This window comes from Chaetodon auriga, chromosome 15, assembly GCF_051107435.1.
Source record: "Chaetodon auriga isolate fChaAug3 chromosome 15, fChaAug3.hap1, whole genome shotgun sequence".
Lineage (NCBI taxonomy): Eukaryota > Metazoa > Chordata > Actinopteri > Chaetodontiformes > Chaetodontidae > Chaetodon > Chaetodon auriga.
In genome coordinates this window covers 14181592-14205055 of record NC_135088.1, presented here as the reverse complement: position 1 = coordinate 14205055, position 23464 = coordinate 14181592, and the positions used below count along the sequence as shown (strand labels likewise).

The 23464-nt window shown below is 41.5% G+C and overlaps 1 protein-coding gene across 10 annotated transcripts in view; it reads right to left on the bottom strand.

The window, feature by feature from the left end:
- dlg4a (discs, large homolog 4a (Drosophila)) overlaps window positions 1-23464 on the bottom strand; it is a 63387-nt gene that overhangs the window by 14992 nt on the left and 24931 nt on the right. For 7 of the 10 annotated variants that reach the window (XM_076750745.1, XM_076750746.1, XM_076750744.1 and 4 more), the window contains exons 2-3: window positions 15256-15417; window positions 8739-8795 (exon numbers count right to left, since the gene is read on the bottom strand). In XM_076750745.1, coding sequence (XP_076606860.1) covers window positions 8739-8795; window positions 15256-15417 — 219 coding nt within the window. The remainder of the gene's footprint in view (window positions 1-8738; window positions 8796-15255; window positions 15418-23464) is intronic. The other 3 variants (XM_076750747.1, XM_076750748.1, XM_076750742.1) reach the window with 1 other exon arrangement.

Below are 23464 nucleotides of genomic sequence, written 5' to 3'. Positions count from 1 at the left end.
GGCTACTGGTTGAATTATAGCCTAGCATGTATTACTGATGCTGTGAATGGATATCCAGTGACTATACTGTGGACACGGGTATCTGCCTCCTGCCCACCAGTCGTCTCAAGACAAACCTCTCAGTGACTCATGTGCGGCGGCACTGTGGCAGCACATGGCGGCAATCTCCCAGCACACTCAAGAGGAGGATGAAGACACGGTAACTTGGTGGCAAGGCAGTGACAGACAGCACAGTTAGTCCAATTATCATCAAGGAGCGGAATGTCAGCTTGCTCGATTGTCAGTTATTCTTATCAAGATTTTGTCCAGAATTGCATACATTATGGTTTGTTCAAAGTGTAAAGCAACGCACCAGCGAGCCATTCATCAAGAACAAAGTGATACAGAAAAGACAGCAAGTCAATGAGAGGACAGGGTGTTTGGCATTGATATGGTTTGTGTTCAACCACCAGGACTTTTTTCAGTCAGCGCATCTAAAGCGTGAGAGTTAACCTCCACACACGTTTCATATTCCTCTCCTTTTAATCCCGTCTCTTTATAATATATTCTCATTCTTTCATGCTTCTTTCAAGGTTTTCCTTTCATCATCAGTGTATCTGATGTTGGAAGATGTACATACACCATTACGTACAATCCTCTTTGGAGAGCATTCATCTGACTCCCCCATCCAAACTGTTGTATTTACTTCTGTCATTGCTGTGTACCGCGCTGATTAGCATGGGGGAAGGCCCAGTGCATCTAAAGTGCTTACAGAGCAGCAAACAGCAGCATAAAGTCAGCCCGCTGACCTTCACAGACCTGACAGCTCTGACACGCACAAATAACTCCACAACCAAGCTCAACACATTTCCTCAGCTTTTAAGGGAAACAATTTCGCTTTCTTTGCCCAGTGATCTTTATGTGAAGAAATGAGATGTTATTATTATTTTTTTTAATTCTCTCTAAGGGATTTAAATTGTCATGGGAGCTCAGAGAAGAAACTCTCACTGTTATTGCATCGACTATGTAGAATTTCTATACACTCAGTTGCCAGTTTATTAGGCATGCCTAGCTAAAACTAATGCAGTGTTATAAACAAATGCTATCTTTAGAGAGCTGTTGAATCAACTGTATGGTGGAGGCTGCAGTTTGTGGTGCAGCAGAGTTAATCTATCAATGAGCATAGGCTAAGTAGCATAAACTCCTCTACATTATTCCCTGCTACAGCCTGTCAAAGCCTGTTCCTTACACAACACCATTATATACTCCAAGCCCCATTTTGTCATTATAAATGAAGCTGAATGACACTAATTATAGCTGCCATTATAAAGAGAAGATCCTCATCCACACGAGTGTAGAACTCTCCCCCAGCCCTCAAAATGCGAGAGCTCGACTTCAACTGCACACTGTTCGATTATAGCAGCGCCTGTGCAGAGCCTCACCATGTCGCTGTGTCCAACGGGCCGTGCTGCTGAACATTACGTCAAATTCATCCTTATCTGGAGACAGAAATAATGAGTATAGCCAGCAGAAATCTAAGCTCAGAGCAGGCAGTTCCCCTGCAGGGATTTTGACAGAGCCCTCTCTCCCTCTCTCTGCTCTGTCAAGTCTTTCGACGCCGGGGTTGTTAGGATTTACAGTGTTTGGCTGCTCCTGCCCACCTAGCACCACCTATTCAGCTAACACGTCCTCTGCCATGTCTCTACAGGCAGCACCCCCATCCATCCACAGCCAGACTTTTAACTCTTGATGGATTTGGATGCAGCAAGATAAGTGCCAGAATATGCATGTTCAAAGAGAAAACAGCAGAAACGGATTCATAGATTTTACAGTGTTTTGTGTGACGTGTGATTTCATCATTTCCTGAATAAAAGAATAGACATCAATATTCTAGCTTGCACAGTACTGAGGCATGCAACGGAGCGTCAAACGAGTGAAGCAGTGTGTTTAAATCAATTTCTTTTCTCCATTAAGAGTTGAATAAATAGAGTTAGTATTGGCAGTTTAGCACTGGAGACCGTTCAGCCTCTGTTAAAGCCGTGGCTGCACGCTGTACTGTGCATTCTCCATCATGAATATGTGAATCAGAAGACTGTCAGCTAATCTGATCAATCTATACCGCCGTGTGCACGTGCACCTGCTCACATGCACATTCATCTGAGGCTCACAACCTATTCTGTCTACACCAGTCGCTCGCAGTCTGATGGACATTTAAAAAATAATGCCAGTAATACTGCTGTCTTTGCCTTCGTGTTGAGATTAAGTGTGCAAAGAACACCTCACTATCTTCAGAGGGGATGATGTCACGTGTTGGCTGGCACTGGACACAAACCAAAGATTGCATTAGACGATGCATTTAACGCTGCATGTCCTGCACATCTTGCAGCAGCTGGAGAGCCTTTAACACATAAAAGCCTGATAATGACCTCTGCTGATATACGCAATGTCAGTCTATGAATTTGTATGTGTTTGTTAAGGGAGAAGTGACAGCAACAATTCAGCCGAAAAGCATTACGGGTATTGCACAATTTTAGTGTGTATACAAAAAAAAAAACCTGCTGAGAGGAAGAGGTACAGACAGATAACAGCACCATATGCTCCAGACTGCCCTTACCTTAGGGCTGTGCAAGGCTGCTAAAAAAATGGAAATGATAGAACAAGACCTGTATGAAGTGTTTTGTGATGTGTCGCTGTGATTTTTTTGTGTGTTCAATGGCTGGTGATTTGGCTGCCTCCATGCTTGTGTGTGGGTTTTGGTGCAGCATGTGACAGAGGTTAATTTGGATGTCAAATTATGCACATTGCTCACTCATTGAGTCCTTATTAAATCCCACGTATGTATGTGTGGAACGCAGGGAAAGGTGACGGCATATGTGGATGTGTGTGGGGTGATGGGGGTGTGGAGCTGGTGGTCACCCACAGCTCCTTGTTTGCTGGAATATTAAGTGAAAGAAAATGCACCTTCACACCATTAGAGGAGCACTCACAAACACCTATTTCTGCACACACACACACACACACACACACACACACACACACATGCACACACGCACAAAAACACAGCCCCAGCAGGATTTGATTAGTAGCAGATTCAATTACTCGGGCTCACTGTGATCAAAATATATATATCACGGGCCTCGAGCGCGGCCATAGCCTTGACCTGAGTTTTCTATCTGTGCAAATAAACAAAGCCTTGGTACCATTACGGCAACATAAACATACTCCTAAGCCACTAAGCACAATGACATTTTCATTAGGATTTCTCAAATATATTGAGGTACAGTCACAGTAAAACAGAGTAAACATGTAAAAAGCATGCCTACCATCTTATGGTGTCGATATTTCTTGGCTTTCCGTACATTGTTCAGGAACCGGCAGCCCATCTTTTTGGCGTACCACACGGACATGAACATTCTGCTTCAGAGCCGAAATATAAATCACGGTTGGTACTGGGAGCGGACCCTGCTCACCTCCCAAAACAACATACACACCCACCAAGTGTGCGTCTGCAAGACATAGAGCACGCTCCAGAAGTGTCCCCTTTCAACGATACCGCGAAAGCATTATTGCAAAGTGAGCCATTAGGTGTAGGCCCTGCCATAACAGATGATCCAAAACCCCAGAGTGTCCAGATTGCCTCAATTAAAAGATATCTATTTTAACAACACATGGTCTTTCAGCTTTGCTTCCCACTCAATCTAAATAAAGCACAATACCAAAGATAGCACGCTTTAGACACAGGATACACCTTTTGGACAATTATGAATCCAAAATTACAAAGAGAGCCCAATTAGTGTCTTCCTCTTGCTGTGTCGGGCGCTGGAGACTTCATTTGAGGAAGCCCAGAACAATCCTCCAAACCAAGGCTCGGGTTATAAAAATTAGTCATCACTGATGAGGCTCGTTATTATCCGAGACGGAGCCGTCCTGCCTGCAGAAATCGCACATCCAGAGTGAAAGTGAGCATTTACAGATCCTTCCACTCTTCGTCAAGTGGACTGCGATAGCGGTGCCTCCCTGCTACTGGTCTGTGCTCGGTGAGAATGCAGTTCATATTTTCTGCTGCTACTGTACTGTACCCCTCCCATCCCCGCTGCTCGGGGAAAGAGGAGCGAGCAGGAAAGTTTGATGGCAATTACTTAGCTGTCTCTCTGTATAATGTCGATGCTGGTGATGTGAGAGGGGGAGGAATTATACTTTGGCTGAACTTCGAAGGACAAGCAGCTCAAACTGGCCTGACTCGTCCAAGGGAGCACGGGAAACTGAGACGGGGCTGGAGGCCTGTAAGCCCCAGTTCTACAGGCAGTGAGTCAGGATGGTGAAAACAAAACGCAGCAGTAGCAGCGAGGGTGGGAGAATGGAGCTTGATCAGATCTTTTTAGGCGTTTTTCTTGTTCTGTTTTTATGCTACAGCATTTAAAAAAAAAAAAAAAAAAAAAAAGAGGCAAATTACAGCATTTCACTGTTGTTTATATCAAAACATTCCTCATCCCATCATGAAACATTTTGAGGGAATATTTATCTAAAACCTTCATACACTCTCTCATTACAGTGCTGCTCAAGCCTCACAGCCCTTCTGCTGCCAGCGAACTGAGAATCATGGACAGCAGGACACTTGAAAGACGGTGGAGATCAGATGGTATGTTTGCAAAGGAAATTACACATTGACTTGCCATATATTATTTGTCCTCAAATAAATAATTTAATGGTCAATGTAGCCTTATAGAAGCACACAACCGCCTGTCAGAAAAAGAGTCAAATTTGATTTTAAATCTCCATCTCTCTCTCTGAAAGACAGATGAATTGACAAGCGTAATGTACACACACTCACACTCACACACACACAGAGGCATGCAAACCGAACAGACTTATGTAAGGACACGCTGAAGGACAAGCTGTCAGCTGATGTTCTCATTTTGTTAAATAAAATTCTTCAGTCTACCTATCTAATTTTCTCACCCTTCCTATTGCAAGGCCCTCTCTATCTGTCTTCCTCTGCTGCTCAGCGTGAACAGCTCTCTCCTCCTCTTTTTGCATGCAATATTCCCCCCCCCCCCCCCCCCCCCCCCCCCCCCCACCTCTCTCTCCCCCCTCTTCTTCCCAATGGACCTGAGCTGCTGCTGCACTGTAATTACACCGAAGCTGCAGGGACATATTTAAACATTTATTAAAGAAAAGTAAGGAGGACGGAGAAAATGAAGATAGAAACCAGATACCGACCAGACAAGAGTGCAGAGCAGAAAGGGGAGGGTATAATAGACAGCTCTTGTGGAAACAGAACAGAAAACAGTAATTGAATCCTTACACTAAAAATGTTCTTTTTGTTTTTTTCAGACACATCTTAGAGGAGTTGGCTGTTTTTGTTTAAAGAGGATTTGTGTGATACGTATTATCTACAGGAGCAAGTCTGTGGTGAGAGGAGGAGAGAAAGTGATAGGCATCCGTTTTCATTAGAGGAGACAGAGTGTAACATAAACTGGGCGGTGGGGGTCTTCAGTAAGCACTCACTCCCTGTTTGTCAGGTGAAGGATAAATGGCAGAAGTTGTTGTGTAACATTTTCGGCTCAAAAACTCTAATCTGTTAAGGCAAATCTACCGTCATTGTAAAAAACAAAACAGCTTCCTTCAGATTATTTTTGAGGCTAATATATGTCAGGGAGTAAAGTCAAAGCGCTGCCTTGAGGGGAGTTAATGTGTAAGTGAACCTCATCCAAAATACAGAGAATGAATGGAATTTTAAAGACATAGATGGTTTTTGGGGTAATTGTGGTATTTTTACAGCTTCCTCAGACTCACGCACACGCACACACTCGGGGATGCCTTCTTTTATGTCTGCATGTGAGGCTTGAATGCTGAATTCAGCCAAGTTTAGCTCGATAACTAGATGCCTATGGGATTCGGTGAAAAGGCAGGGAAATATCCTTTCTGCAACACTGAAGCATGAAGACTTTATGCTCATCAGTTTAGCCTTAGTTTTCCAAAACAGCCCTTACAACAACCCTTTTCTTAACCCTATTATTCTTGGATAAGAGAGCAAATAATGGATTTGCCACCTTGTACAGAGGTCTGTGTGCGCTACATATATTGTGTACCGTGTGTAATATAAAAACATTTGGCTCTTGTGTTTGCTCTTAGATAGAAGATAACATCACAGTCAGGGTATATATCATGATACAGTAATCGTTCTATAAATTCAATTAAAAAATGGTTTACAATAACCATATCGTGCCATACGTTTATCATTTCACTGTTTTCTTCTTTCATTTGGATTTTCCATACAAACAAAAAAAAAAAGCTGTCTCACACCCTGAAAAGAAACTGAAATCATCAAAGACTGAAAACAACAAAACTAACTTTCTTTCTGTTTTTAGGATCTGACCTACGCACATGTGCAGAATCAGGCAGGATGCATGGATCCAGTAGTGACACTCCTGCTGCCTAAATCCTGTTACCTTGCAAGGCGGTCGGATTCGCAAGATCATGTGAGAATCATGAGATCACAACATGATTCCAGCCCTGATTTGCTATACAGCCTGCTTCAAATACCTGGTAGAGACACTAAGGGATAGCTCCTATGGTGGAAACAGTATTCAAATCCCCACCGGTAGACACATGGTATAAAGTACATCACCCAACCCTACATGCATGATGTCATAGCAATTTATGAAGACCCATAATAGAGAGGAGGGCATGGTACAGCAGACTTATGGAGTCATATAGAGAGGAAGAGGTAGCAAGATTCATTAATATGAGCACAGATCAATATCAGAAGTTCTGTGCAGTGTGAAAAAAAAAAAAATTCTAATTACATTATGCCCTCAGTTAAAAAAAAGATGTCATTTGAAGCTAAAGCACCTCTTTGCTAAATCATGTACATAACCCAAAGACCTCCTCTTACTTTGCTAAACCATTGCAGTGCTTCCATAGACAATCCTACCCATAAATCAATGGAGCCTGGAGTGGTACTGGCAAACCCCACACCATTAAAGCAATAAAGAGACAGACTGACGACACCACCTACGCATCAATGACGACCACACAGGCACTACACCAGCTACAAAGGCATCCACACACAGAGGCGTTACTGCAATGCATCATGGAGACAGTGCATACTTTACCCAACCAGAGTAGAAAATTGAATGCATGCATATGCAGTCCGTATGAAGTACTTCTGTAAATGTGTGAGGGGTACAAACACATTTCTCTCGCTGATGACTTTGTGCTGAAGGGTGCAGGACGTCCCATACGTGAAACGGTTTAATTATAAGCTGGTCCTATTAGACAGGATGTGTTCAAGGTCAGGGCAAGCAGACAAAGGCAAGAAATTATGTATAGTTACAAGAGTAACTTCAACCCCGATAAAACATAAATAAAAACAGAGTGCAGTCATTTTTGAATGAACTGTGTGTTCCTGAGCTCATGCAGTAACATCCTTTACACATTCATGCGTTCACAAAGTGGTGATCCTCTCTCCGTCCTCGCTTGTGAACGACTGAGCCTTTCCAGGATGCCCCTTTCATACCAGTCATGATCCTATCACCTGTTACCAATCAACCTGATTACCTGTGGAATGTTCCAAACAGGTGTTTTTGGAGCATTCCACAACTTTCTCAGTCTTTAGTTGCTCCTGTCCCAATTTGTTTGAGATGTGTTGTTGATATAAAATTAAAAATAAGCATATATGTACAAAAATCAATAGAGCTAATGAGGCAAAGCTTTAAATGTATTGTGTTTGTACTGTTTTCAATTGAGTATATGTAAAAAAAAGATGGGCAGATTATCCCATTTTTTGGCATCGAGCTTGTTCAACAGAGGCAGAGGGACTGAAAGCCAGATTTTATCATCCTTTTCAAATACATTTCTAACTACTTTTTGCACTGATTTGCCACTTTGTTGGTCACTTTGCTCGTTGTTTTGCTTTAGGTTGAAGGGAGTTCCTCTGCCACTTTCTAATTTGCAAGACAGACAAAATCTTTTGAGCAATTCATGGCTCACGAGGCTAATGCAAACTGTCTGATCATAAAAAATGCTTTGTAGAGAAAGCAACAAAGCCATCTTTTCAAGGTTATGGAAGTCTCTCTGCACAGTGTAACACTGACACCTACAGGTTCCACTCTGTCCTGCAAAATGATTACATATATCTGTCTATCCATCCTCGTGCTGGATGACATCTTCCACATGCCTCTGAAGCTTTAACAGTGACACACATTAGGATTAGCATCATACTTTTCCATTAATTTACATTTTTCAGGGTAGGTTTTTGTGCATGTGTATAAAATGTTGTCTGATAAACTGATTCTAGAGGAATCCCTGATCCATATCTTCTGATATGTTCACTACATAGCAGCTTTGGTGCAAGAATGCAGGGATAGAAATATAGAATATAATGCAGGAATACTACAGCATAGTGTGATGGAAACACAGCATTTAAAAAGTTTTCAGTTCCAGTCATGTGAATTCAGGCCCCAAAATAGTCACTGAGTACGAGCGGAACAAATCTGTCAGACAAAGGAGATTTGAATGACAATGAGTATGAACACACAGATATCATCAGAAAACAGATGACCTCGTACTCTGGCAGTACAGATAAAATAGCGTTGAATGAGCAGCCATCTGTCTGGGCAGCCAAACTTTGAGTGACAACGTATCCAGCAAAGACAGGAAATAAAGACACAATATCAGACTGATGATGATGATGACCGATGATGATACTGGTAACTTTCAGGGTGACGGAGCGGTGCCGATCGCTGTGCTCTTACCAGTGTGGAAACAGCAGAGGTGTACATTGGAGTGTGGCCCGTAGACATCAACACAGGCTGCAAAACAACAGAAGGGAAAGGGTAATTGTGCAGGGCATGCGGATGGGTACAGGGGAAGAACAGTGGGTTTGTTTTGTTGTTTAGTTTTGGTTTTTCATTTATTATATCAGAGGGGATGCTGACAAGTTCACCTCTGACACCCATTTACACCAGAGGCCACCAAAACCAGGTTACCAGGACTGATACACGGACCAAGATCGTCACCTATGAATATTAATACTGAGGTATATCCATAAGAACACCTATAATGAGGTCATACTATATGCTTTGAATATGATACATGAACTTTTGGTGTTGTAGTACAGTGTTGCATAGAATCTGTTATAAACAGGGCTCCCAAGGCAAACCACGAACACTGACTGCATCTACATCCATTTTTACAGCATATATCAGTCTTCAGATCAGACACATGAATTTCAAGATATTAAAACCACTAAAACTGTTCCACAGTAATTATGTGAATGAGTCACTTGCCTGCATTAATTAATCAGATGATGTTCTGCACTGACTGTTACATAGTACACCATAAATTTACTTTGCACTATTCATAGTGTTTGCAAATTAGAATACTGGATTTTCATTTATGTTCTTGTTCATTGGTAGTTTTTATACACATTCACCCCTTTTCACCTAATTATATACATTATTGATCATTCTTTGTGCTCTACTAATCTTTACCTCTATATCTTCAGTATTTGTTGCCCTTGTGCTTGTTTGTTTAGTACATTGAGAGCAGTATAAACCCCGAGCCATTCCTGTGTACACATGCTTGGCAAATAAGGCCGATTCTGATTCTGTTAAGTTTAAACAACAAGACAATCAAACAGAAAATACACAACGTGTGCTTCATGATACAGCAGCTGGTTTCCCCCCAAACGACTCATTGATAGCTGACTGATGAAGAGCTTATTCAGAATCGGTTAACCAATGAAGAACAGTGGCATCGTTACATCTGTTATAGCAGGATGGATTCTACCCTGCACCGCTGAAGCTAAACAATGTACCCTGTGCCTATGAATTTTACAAACAGCAGCAGTGCAGCATTTTCACATGTCAGGAGACACTTTCCCTCCCGCTGGAGAAGTTTTATATTGCAGCAAAGCAAGTCATGAAAGTATGAATGTTGGGACAGCTGTATTTGCTGATCCAAGTAGAACTACCTTGGTGGTGATTCATGCTGATCCTGATGTTTACAGATACTACCTGTGCACCTGTCTTTCTTAATATAGACATGCCCCTCTATTAATGACTCCACTGGAGACATTTTGGACTTTTGCTCGCTGGCACATCAGCAATAGCTGTTACAATAGCAGAGTATGGCATTTAACTAACACTAATTACCACCATCAACACTTTCCTTGCAGGTGAATAAGTTAACTCAGGCAACCTTGTGCTTACAAGTCTTTGACCCTTTTGCTGCCAGCAACCAGAAGAGGAAGGTAGGGGAATGAGGGGAGGACAAGCATACAGCTAATAAGAGATGTGAAAGTAAAGCACGCGTAAAATGGGATTGATGCAGGCGAGGGTATCCACTGAAGTTACTCACCATGTCACACAGTAATGAACGGGGCCACCAAACCAAAAAAAAAATGTCAAGACTGAGCCACCGTGAGGACGCCATTACACTGAGTGAGGAAGCAATTCTGGTGCGAGGGGTGACACAAGGTGCAGATAAACCAAAGCCATCAACATCATCATCGTCAACAGCAAGCAACAAAAAAACAACCCTCGTTATCTTGTCATCGTGAACATTATGATGTAATTACCTCAGATTTAATAATGTATTACACTTATGTAATTATAACTCATCAGGCATGAAATGTTAATACTTGCACGACCCTCCTGACATATCAGAATCGAGCAGAATACACAGTGAAAAAGCAAAATGGCTCCAACCGTGTTTGTCCACAGCCATCAGGCAGCCTCGGATTGAGCTGGTCTCATAAGAATATCTTTTATAACTGTTCAAGGATGCAGACCACTGACATGAAATGATGCAAACAATTCACTTTGAACTGAGTGAGCCCAGACCTTTATACTTCATAGTGCATTCAGTTCTCCCTGAAGAGAAACACAAGACTTCATAAATAATGGCAGTATTCCAGAAATAGAAATCGGGCCAATCCTGGTTCCCAAAACACAGCGAACAACATCAACATGCTCCCTTTCATGTGATAAGAAAAAAATATCCTCAAGATGGAGTTTTGCTGGAGTGTAGGTGTCTTAATAAAATAGTTTTTGTTGCTGTTGTTGCAACTTCGATGTCATAGGAACATTTTCTCTGTATGCACGTATGTGCTTTAATGTCTTCTGTGTGAGGCTCTGTCTCTCTGTCTCTGCTGTGACGGGCTGCAGGTGAGCTTTGGCTGATTAACCAAGTGAATGATTGACTGTGTGAGTGTGGAGGCTGTTACAGGGAACTGATTGGTTCCAGCCTCCAAGCTTTCAGACGACGGTTTCTCCCAGCTCCACTTCCAGCCAGTCGACATGTTTCTGTGTGAAATGTATTTTAAACAAACCTTTAAACGGCTACAAATTCTTTGTTGCCGGTGGTATTTGGGAGCTGGGAAAGAAGGGAGTCTCATTTTTCATGTTGCGCCAGGGTTTCCCCCAGGCTGGGTCCTAACACTGTAGTTTTCATTTCAGTTACTTTTTCCCATCGTTTTACGTGTTGCCTGTGAATGAGTTTTTTTTTTTTTTTTTATCTCACTTTAAAGTTTTCATTTATTATTGTCTGCAAACCTACTGAGCACCAGAACTCAATTTCTGTAAATGGAGGAAATAGTCTGTGTTAGGAGGGTTGGGACTTTATGATTTAGGTGTATTTTTGCACAAAAGTATTACCTGGAGCAGCTATGCTGAGAAAAGGTTTTTGTAGCTTCGTTATAAACCACACTCTCCTGCAGACAGAAGTGCTTTTGTGGTGTGAAGAAACCAAAGTAGCGAGGAAACGACCGTATAGATCTTAGATCTGTCACTGTCAAAGATGTTCAAGTGTAGTTTGTGTTTGGTGTTTCTCTGTGTCACATTTATCGCTTTGTGAATGAATGGAGTGCTTTAGATGCTAGCACTCAAGCTAGTTACACAGCGTGCCTGCCAAAGAGATAATATGGCATGCAACAAAGATAAAATGATGAAGAAATAGAGCAGATTATGCATTCGGAGTGTTATAGCCTGCGAGGTGCGTTCCCACATTGTTTGTAAAAACAGGAAACATCCTCCCAAACAGTCAGTCAAATAGAATGTGGATATTATTGGAGCAGATTCTGTAATTAATTACTGCAATTAACAAAATAGTCGAGCAAAGGACTGATTTATATTCAGGCACGTGGAAAACCTGCATCAAGTACAGGACACAGAAACACTCTCAGCTCGCACAACACTTCATTCATTTTTAATGCAACCTATTGCTGATAGGTGGGTGAAGCAACATTAAGATTTAAGAAAGCTCCGAGGCCTGAGACAAGCATGCTCGAAAAACACATGAATAATACTGAGCTAATTAAGGGTATAAAGTCATGTTATGCAAACACCACTGACTGATGAGCAGTCAAACGGTTGTGTTGCAACCTCTTCAGCTTGGCTACCTTGTCGTGATGATTCTGGTCTCTCCTTCGCTTGTACAAAGACACCATCCAGCAGTAAAATGCACTGATTTGAATGAAATGCACGAAGCAAGACAGTGATGGTCCAGACTCTTAAGGACAACAAAGACGTGTAGTACAGCCAGCAAAATGTTTTGACTGTGCACGGACATTAACATCCTGCAAGGGAACTTGCATCCTGCGCATATTAAGAAATCTATTTTTGATGCTTAGTGAACGTCCTTGACTGAAGCGTTTTGCCTCCTACTGACAAATTTTGATGCGGAAGTGCAGACTGCCCACTCTTTTATTATTGACACTGCAGGTCAGTCTAAATATCACACCCTTAAAATTAAATACTCAGTTTAAGACAACAAATCCAGTGAAAAGACCAAAACTGTCAATGGCATGAATGGTGCATTTGTTGGGGACTATTTTCAGTTGCGGATTAATACACATTGTATTGTGAGTATTTATGGCAGCAGGGCAGTTTATGTGGGATTGACAGTAACTTTGCATAAACTACAATAGACTATAAACACATGATCATTGTTTTTCCCTGTTTAAAGGGGTGGCGTGATAATTTTTTGATACTTTATCTGGAGACTTATTACAGATACTAACCTTCTTACTGACAATGTAATTATTAATTATCATAAAATTATATTTCCTGTAGGTTACTTCACAGAAATACTGGCAGACAGACTTTCTAATACCACCAAGTGTCTGAGAAATGACTGAATGAGTCACGTAATGGAGCTGAAACACTGGAGGGCACACATCATATTTTAAATATTCTTTTAAACAGACTTAAATTACCTCATAATGGCGGATTTTAGGGAAAGGAGCAAGTCTCCTTCCCCGTCACCGTAATAAATCATGCATCCATCAGCTGTGAATAATTACTGATCCCTTGGCATGTGTTGGATGACAAACTCCAGCGGCACAAAGGGAATTAATCATACTAGCAAGAAAGGTCAGAAACGGATGGCACGCCTACCCTTTGCAAAAGCAAACAATTTCATGTTTTTGCTTTGTTTTATTAGTATTTTATCATGATGTCTGTGTAAAAATAAATTAAATGATGAAAAATGCTGTTTTAGTTCAGTTTCCTAACTGTTACAGTACATCACCCCTAAAATATCCCACAAATCTGGTTCAACAGAGACTGACATGTGCCACCTTTCTGCTGTCGACCTCCTCCAGCCACAGGCAGCTGGATTCATTATGGATCATCATGGATTATTTATAAAGTGACAGAGTCAGATTGTTACACATAAAACTTTTGTGTCCTGAAGTGTTTTGTGCACTTCTGGATTTCACCGCTGCTTTTTCATTTGACACTGTTCCTGAACTGAACATCGTTCTCACACAAATCTACACGGCCAGCTCAACCTGAACAGGCCCTGTATGTTTTAAATAGCAGCGGTAAAGCACCAATAACTCAGCCTCTCCTCTGTGCTTATTAAAACAGAGCCTTTTAATGGACATATTTGCTCCTCGGGGGCTTCAGTGTACTCCCATGAGGGAAATAGAGAAACACTTTCCCCCTCAAAGCAAATAAATACAGGAACTCTTAAGTCTTAATAGCCAGCGAGGCTGTTAAATTACATGTGTGGGCATATGAGATGGATTGTTATTGAGTATGCATTATGGCTTACACCTGCTTGCGTTTGTAGCTACAGTATGTATTCATTAATGCACTCCAAGCAATGTGACTCTGCTCATATTCCCACTGATGTCAGCCGTATCTTTTGACTGTGTGACCCGGAGTTCTGTGTTGCCTGCATCAGTGTCTCACAGAGGTTTGTGTCTCTGCGTTCGATTTTGCATTTGTAAGACATGCATCTTAAATACTGTAAAGAAGCAGCTGAGTGTCTGCACAGCTTACATTAGTGCCCACATGTGTCTGGATTACTCTTTCCACTGTGAGTGAATCTCTTTATAAACAAACACATACTACATGCATCTGTTCCTGCTGTTTGCTGTTAAAATTCTTCCTCTACAAAACAATGAGAGATTTTATTTCAACTGGAATCATCGCTGCTATTACACGTTAAAACCTATTAGGATCAATTGATCTCTGACCACATCCTGAACTGGTTCAGGTGATCACGTTACTCAGTATATCTTGTGTCCACTTGCACTTTGATTTCCATGCTGTTAAGCTTCCATATCAAATTATCCAATATGCATGTTCACACAGGCATGAAGCTGACACTTAAAGGTGCCATGGGCCGAATCTCCTCATAAAAGCATTATGTTCCCATCAAAGTATTTATGTAGAAGAATTAGAATTTCAAAAGCAGACAGCTCATCATTTCAAGTGCAAAGTTATAATAGATAATGAAACCACTTGTGTGTGAATGAAACTAAATGTAACAAGCTTAGAGGGTGTTGTGTCTCTGAGTGCAGCAAATTACAATGAGGGAAACCAAATTAACATGACTACAAATCTGTCTGGTGATTGAACTCTGGAGTTCAGACCTAGTATTTGTATTAACAACCTAGTAACACATCACTTTGATTTGAAACATTAGCACCCTTACTTATCCAATCAATACAGTTATCCACTTCTACTGTTGCTACATTTAGTGTAATTGTACAAGTGTTTCTGATCTGCAGCAAAAATGTGAAATATCTCTGATTAATCTAATTAGAATGCAGAGTGGCTCACAATTTATTTCAATATTTGGTCAAAAAGATGTTACCGATGTCTCACACACACACACTCCTGTGGTGAAGATGTAAGTGTGACCTGCTGGTCGAGGAATGATGAGGATGAGTGCTGACGTTGTTTTGTGCTTTCGTAACAGTCCTGATCAACTCAACAATGTACATAAATTAAGTGTGTGTGAGAGTGTGTGTCTTACCTTGACAGGAGAGATATGTGTGTGTGGTGTGTAGCCATGTATGGCCTCCATGGCAGCAAGGTTCTTGTCACTCATATGAAGCATCTCGGCACTTTTCCCTGGAGCCAGATGTGCTGGACTGTGCTCCAAGGGGGGCGTCTCCTCATCCTGGTACCTGTACTTCTGCAGACACACACACACACAGATGCAGGTGAGGCTGTTAGTCCCAATAGGTTTCATGTATGAGTGTTTTTTAGAGGTTGATGATGTTTAAGTTACAAACAGAATTGACTGTCAGCCTCATTTTTATAACCTTTCATCTCCTCATCTCCTTTAAACATTATGGTGTAAATAACACCCCTTCACCAAGGACACAGAGCAGTCCTCCCATCACGGGGGCATCTTTAGCCAAATGGACAATCCATACGCAAATCTCACATATCACATAACATGTGTGACGCCTACAAGTGCAAAGTGGAGACATCACAGGAGGCCTCCAAATATTGCCATTGTGTGTTGAGCAACGCGATCGTCCTCCACAACCACTTGGAGCAACCAGAGCCATGACTCATAATGGCTCTACAGTAGCAGATCATGCAGCTTCTTCCTAGTAACCTTACTCCCCTACCGATATCCCACACCTGGGCAGCGTGCCAGCAGCCCACTGCGTTAGCCACACACGGTAGGTTTCATTCTAGGCGTGATGACACAAAATCTGCACACAGCATTTTCCATCACAAACACATCAGAAGGTGGGCAGCATCGTTGTGGAGATCTGCCACACTGTCCTGTGGGTTAGTGGTGCTTGTGTTTTCGCTTCAAATCCGTACTCCCCCCCCAAAGCCCCCAAAGGCTCGCAATATGCTCTGCTGCACTGCAGATGTGAAGAAGCCTGTTCTAAACACAGAGAAATGTTTGAGGGATCTTCTGAATTTTGGCTGATGGCCTGATGGCCGGCTCCGCCACTCTCCCCTTTCTCTTTTTTTTTCTCTTTTTTTTTTTTTTGGAGGCAGACGGAGAGGGAGGTGCATCACCGAGCCCCGTCTCAGATGGGCTGCCTAGCAACCAGAGCAGAGCAGAGATTGCAGTGCCACAGTTGGGGCTGCCAGCATCGGTCCTGGATCACATTACACTGAGACAGCAAGAAAGAGAGGGAGTGAAACAGAGATGAAGATAAAGGAGAAAGTGAGGGGGATGGGTAAAAATGAAAAAGGTGAGGCTGTCAATAAAGGGAAGCAGAAAACAGCAGCATGTGGGTGGACCTGAGAGAAAATGAATAGTTGTTGATAGCACTGTTCCATAATTACATGTTGATAAGCAGGAAACAATTGATTTTTCTTTATTAAGTGCTGCAGAGGTGGGCATTGCTACATAAATGTAAACCCAGATTACATGTTATGTAACTGTACACCACCAACTTCCTATACACAGTATGTACACGTCGCATAAAACCGAGCAGCTCCTGTTTAATTTACTAAGCTCAATCTTCTCTATATGAGTAACTCTACAGAGTAAGATTGTGTTAAAGAGCACAAAACTTTAAACTCGGAACGATTAGTGAATTACACAGTTCACAGTGGGCCCTTTGGTTTCCTCGTCCTCCCCCCTTTCCCACATGACCAACATTCTTGCTGCCATGTTGCCTTCTGTCCCGCTGGTGGGGGATGTGACACTTAACGCTCAAGATAGGTTACAACGTGTCCTTCTGGACGGGGGCGTTGGTGCATTTCCTCTGACCAGTGAGGTGCATGATTGTTGCGCTCAAGATGCATTTATCTGTGGGCGGTATCTTCACTAAAAAGCTGCTCTTGAATCGCAGTTTGGTATGAGCAGCTGAATGCTGTCAAATGCAAACAGTATGGATTCGTGTGAAGTTAAAGGGACATGTTTCAAACATGAATTGCAGCGCCAACATCACTGACAGGCCAATTCTGATCAGTCAATAAAGAGGCACTTAGGTAATGGGTTCGTTAGTGGTCCAGCTAGTCACTCATCATTGCATTCACCTGGTGTTCCAGATATCAGCCCCTGATTTCCCAGTCCATACCCTTTTACACATAAGCTACACAAATCACACTTTCCACATTTTACCCACATTTGAGTCTAACACGCATGCTACAATCTCGTCAAAATGTAACTCTGAAAAGGGTTAATTAGAGTGTCTTGGTAACCAAATGGTTACGCTCGTGCCACATGGCCTTCGCAGCATCGCCAGTTCCTTTGATGCCTTGAAAAAACAAAAGGATTAATTAAATATACTGTGTAAAAATCATGGATTACATGGATAACGGGTATAGAAGGGCCTGAAATTGCTCATTTGTACTATTTCTCTAAGAGCTATGCACTTGATATTGCATCATCGAGTAGTAGCGCCTGAGCTATGGTATTTAACTGTACTACAAGTATACATTTTGTTGATAAGTGCCTTTTTTGATGATATTGTTCTATGTTTAGTTCAAGGTAGTGAAAGTGGCCTTGTGCATGGGAAACAGTCTAATTTTCCTGTTTTCATCATATACTTTCATCTGTCAAAATTAGGCCTCATGAGACCCTCAAAGTAGTTAAAGGCAGTAAGTGTATTAATGTTTTATATACAAATGAATGATCAGTGGTACATGGAGATAAGCCGGCACTATTTTAAATAGACACTTAAAAGGTGCGAAGTGTACATGGTTTATACAGCTTTGTTGTTGTTTTCTTTAGTCATTCTTGTAATATATACCAAGCTCTCCCATGCCCACTATATGATTAACACAGAGCTGGATTAATACGCCTAAAACCAACATAATAATTGATATTATTTGTTTTAATAAACACAATTGGACATCATGTCAATAAAATTTGTTTTCCTGGGGCCCGTTTTTCACACGCAGGGGGTCTATAACAGCTTGCAGCAATTAAAATCTGCTTCTAACTGTACAAGCAGCCCACTAAATTACCACTGCAACAAAATACCTCTGAGCTTTCCTGGCTTTATTGTATCAGTATATCACCATGGAAGGAATCCAGTACATCTTCAAGGAATTACGCTGTTGTAAAGGTCAAAATAAGGAGAGTCTCCACAGTTTGCAGTTGCAGTCGTTGGCCCCCCTGTACTATAATAAGAACCAAGCACTGAGTAGCTGAATAAGCTGTTCCTTTAATGGTTAAATGAGTTAACTGAATGTAGAGCAAATGTCAAATGCTATCTGCCATCATCTGAGTTTGTAATTCAAGGACCAAGCTGTTAAATTACTGTGCATTAGGTAATGGAATGAAAGCTAACCTCACCTCTCAGGCATATAATTTCCAAGAAAGGCAGACTGCAAACGCATTTGATGTGTAAGGTGTTACGGGAACCATGAGGAGCTCTCCAGGTATCATTTTAAAGGTTGCAAATCCTCACTGCATCGTCACAGAATTTAAGCTTTGGCAAGTTCATCTATTTGCATTTTCGTTAATGATGATTAATCCATTTTTTTTTTCTGTGTTTGGATTAATTTTAACAGTTGCTGCTCTTGTGAACTCAGAGGGATTTTATGCCGGGTGCTTAGTCTGTGCGACGCTTCACAGCGCTGTCAGAATTAACTATGTGCTGGAGTTTAGTTGCGTGCAGTACAAAACATCTCAGTGAGGTTAAATCTGGACAGGAAAATGTACTGGAATTAAATGGAATTTGAATTAGTATCATAAAGAGATGTTTAAATGATGACTAGCCACATTTCTCCTGCTCGGGCATCTGCTAATAATACATTTTCTGAAACCAAACATCTTATTTGAATAATAATCCAGGATACACAAGCAGTAATTTGCTGTCTAATAAATACATGACAGCAGTTTTTCCACAAATGCTGTATGCAGCTCATCTATGAGAGTTAAATGCACTGACTGACCTGTGTCACACATTCTGCTTTTCCTTGGCTCTCTGCAACTATGCAGCTAACTTTACGCATTTTGACTTTACCTCATCGACTTGTACACATAAATAACATACAGTCATTACTGTGCTGCAATATTTAAAAACAACTATTTGAAATTTTACTCACTAGCATATAAAGCACTCACACTTCAGCTAGTATGTTTAAAATCAGACTGAAGACATGTGAAAGAAATGACGCATTAGCTGCACGTCATCATTCGCTCATCGTCACTTTGACGGAGCGCTGATGAGAGAGTGGTGTTTGTCTCTGATGGTCATCTGAACTCCCTCTTTTCCTCTACAACCCATGAAAATACAGTCATTGTTGCCTTCTCAGTTGATTTTCACTCTCAAGTGTCGTCTCAAGCGCCAAACCCCAAACACAGCTTTCATCTCATTTGCATTATCACAACTGCTGTTGCCAGCCAACACCTACTAGTACAACTGTTTTTTTTTTTCATGTATATGTAAGCCTCAGAAGTAGAAAATTCACTCATCTTCTGCCAGTGCTAACTTCAGACTATTCTCCAAGGTGTTTCAGCACAACACTTTGACAAGTGTTATTATCCTGTAGCTATGTATGCTGCAACAACAACAGACTTTACATTTACCATGGGGCAGAATGCTTAAAGCTGCACCAGGAAGGGTTTTAATGTAAGACTTCATCTAGCCTAAATCAAAAAGCTGGGCCTGCAACAAAGAAGAGCTTCTCATCCCCCCACGGAGACGCTCTAGATTCACCCTCTTTGCCCAAATTTAAGTCTTACTTTGGGTGTAGTCACTCTAATCTCTTTGTAATGCTGAAAATTAACAGCAAACACAAAGCTTTTACTGTACCTGAACAACACGTCAACCACTGAAACATGGCTCTGTAACTGTAATTTGTAAAGTGCACGCCAAATTACACTAAGACTAAGAGAGGAGAGTGGAAATGTATTTCCTAATTTATGATAACCTCCGCCAAGGAGGTTGTGTTTTTGGTCTGTTTGTTTGTTTGTTTGTCAGCAGGCGTATTTTTCATGAAACTTGGTGGAAAGGCGTAGCATAGGCTAAGAGAGAACCCATTAAATTCTGGCGTGGATCTGAATCATGGGATGCAAATCACAAATTATTTTTCACGTTCATTAATATTGTGAGATAGGACATTTGGAGGAATAAATCCGACAGAGTATTAAAGCTCAGTAGTGACAAACATGGCCAACAATAGAAACACTCCATATCACAATCCACAGTCACAGGCAGCAGTAAAGTAAAGCGAGGCTATGGAAACATAAATACACAAATATGCAACTAAATATACTCTTACTCACATCCACATGTGAATTGTCTGCAATGAACTAGACCAGAGAAATTGAGGAGAAATGTTTGAACTTTATGCATCGCAAGAACAAACGATAACAATGAAGTCTGCAGATTTGCACATCATAGACGAGTGGACGTCTGGCCTCGGCCTGCGCTCTCCGACTACCCCTCTAGCTTATAATGTATGTATGAATTCATCAGATAAATCAAGCTCCAAATACAGCAGCACAAGCCCATTTGTGTTAAAGGTAGTCACTGAGTGCAGAGGGTCCTCCCGGGCTGCAGAGCGAAGGTGTTTCATATCGAGCATCACCTCGACTGCATCAGTACATGCGTCTCCGACAGGGAGCTAATCTAAGTGCACATTCTGCCCGGAAGCACAACTTAGATTGTCCAACTAAAACTTTGATCAAACATGTAAAAATACTTTCCGTGATGCATGTTTTGAAGCTCATTACTGTCCCACCCGACTTAAGACTTTCTCTAAAAATAAAAATAAAATCCCTAAAGTGCTGCTGGGCTTTCTTCACCACCAGAAGGCTGATAGTACTACAGTGAAACAGGAAAAGTCATAAAAAATAAATAAACTCCCTGGATACATGCTCAGCACTGTTTTAGAAACTCCACATATTTAGTCGTCCTTACATTTCGTTCTTAAATATTCGCTTGTTAATTTATGTTCATCTAACCCAAATTAATGAGATTCTGAATCTTGTTTCTGTGGGATGATTCATCACTGATAAGACCCACACAGATGCATCATCCTCAAATTTAATAATCAGATTAGAGTCATAGATACAGTAAATGGTGCCATAGTGGGTGCTTGGCTGCAGTGCTTCTGCTGAGGATAGTGCGGGCGGGGGGAGGTTTCCATCTTGTCTTGTCTGGAGCCTGCTGTCACTGAAACGTCATGCAAGAAATGAATGATATTTATATGATACGTAGGAAAACTGCAGACCATGTGGCCTCAACCAGGCTGGGTTTTTCTATGAAAAGAAATGGAGCCATGACAAATACTCAACGCTCATCTCACAAAAATAATGACTATAAAACGGACCCAAAACAACAAACACAAATTAATTTTGCTTGTGTGTAACAAAAGAACAGTTTTTCTTTTCATTGTATTGTCAACAGCCCCTACAAATCCACTGAAACAGCTGTGCCACTGACAGTTAAAACGCTTAATTGGCTCAAAAATATAATTCAAAGGCTTTTGGATTTTGCAGTTTACAGGTCAGGTGCAACTTATTCCCCTTCACAGGTCTCTCACTCCCACAAGGCTCAGTAGTCTTGATCATCCCCTCCCCCTCTGCCTACAGAGGCATGCACACACCATTTTTATGCTGAGTACATACATTTTTATGTATGTTGCACTTGTAGTGGGGTATTGTAGTGTTAACCCTCCCCCAGTCGCTCTCTGTCCACACACACAAACATGCAAGTGGAAGCCATGTTAGCGCACAGCACACAGCACTGTAGGGCTGGTTAATGGTTTCACTGGAAACAAACCAGCAATAATAGCAGCAGCATTCTTTTATCCTGTGATCATCCTGGCAAAAACCAGTCTGAAACAGCTCTTTGGTGCAGCAGTATTCTCTTTGCTGCTGTTAGCCAACAGCACTTTGAAAAATGCTCTTGTTTCCAATTGGCTATTCATACAATAAAAAGAGAAATTCAGAGGGTTGTCTCAAGCGTTAGTGAGAGATTTGTCTAAATACAGATAATATAGCCCACTCCAAAATATAAACAAATGGAAAAATTCATATTTTCAACACGGTTCTTGTGGTATTTTTAGATTGTTGGAGAAAAACGATATGTTCAAACAGAAGGAAAAGAGACTTTTTTTGCCTAATTCCTCAGTTGTAGCTAGCTGACTAGCAATGTATGCGCCAACTTTGCCTCGAGTTTCTCTAAAACATCATAGTTAGCAATGCGACCAAATGACCAATCAAATTGTGGAAAAAGAAAGGAACTAAGTCAACAATATATCAGTAAGTTCCACAGTCACGCATTCATCCACCATCACCTGCTGCATGTGTGAACTTTGTCGCTTTTTTGGTCAGATTCAATGATGGTCCTGTAGCAACATAGATTATGATGTAGGAAGAAGCCAACATGGTGGTGTCGGATAAACTGCCGGCGGTGTGTGGGAGTGTGCCTGCATGAGTTTGTGACATCTATGACGCCGATTCATAAAACAGATAAGATGAAACATTTCACCTCACTTCACAAATGTTTATGTCTACACACACCCACTCGCGTCTACGTGCAGTCACCCCGCATCCAGACTTCACCTGGAGTTCTGAGTCTGAGCACACCTTTAGAGTTTATGCGCTCTTTGAATTAATGAATATTGATGTCATTGACGGTGAGTTACTTACTGATTCTGTCTGTGCACCACATTGAGGCTGAATTTATTTCCAAAGGTTGATGATGCGTATCTGTGCCAGGTGCTTAGTGAGAGTGAGCTTTTAATATATGTATGCTTTTGTCAAGATAAATTAAAAGTATTTATGATGTTCAGTTCGAGTGAAAAGGGCCTCTATTGGGTATGCAAGTGGCCCAGCACCATTTCTGAGGCTCTGATGTGTTTACCTCAAGGCTTTAAGTGGAACACCATGTAACTAGGCAACCCATCTTGCAATGATATGCAGATTCAGCTCTGGTGCTTTTGACATTTGTAAAGGATTATGTTGGCAAGTTTGGATATTTGAGTTCTTTCAAATAAGCCACGAGACTCTCGCAGAAAACCCATACGCTCTGCAGTGCCATCCCATCAGTCAGACACAGTTTACTCTTACGAGCAACATCGCCTTGATTGCTAGTATGATTATATTTTGCATGGATTTAACAGATAGCGACAGTAAGAGCCACTTCTGTACAACGCTAGTTTTTCTTCCGTGAGTGAGCTACTTGCTCCTGCAACCTGCACATCCATCGCTCACACAACACCAGCTGCAGTGTTTGATAGCAGATAAGCTGGGAAGAGCAAGTTAGTGAGGTAGAGGCGACCCCGAATGATTCAATCTT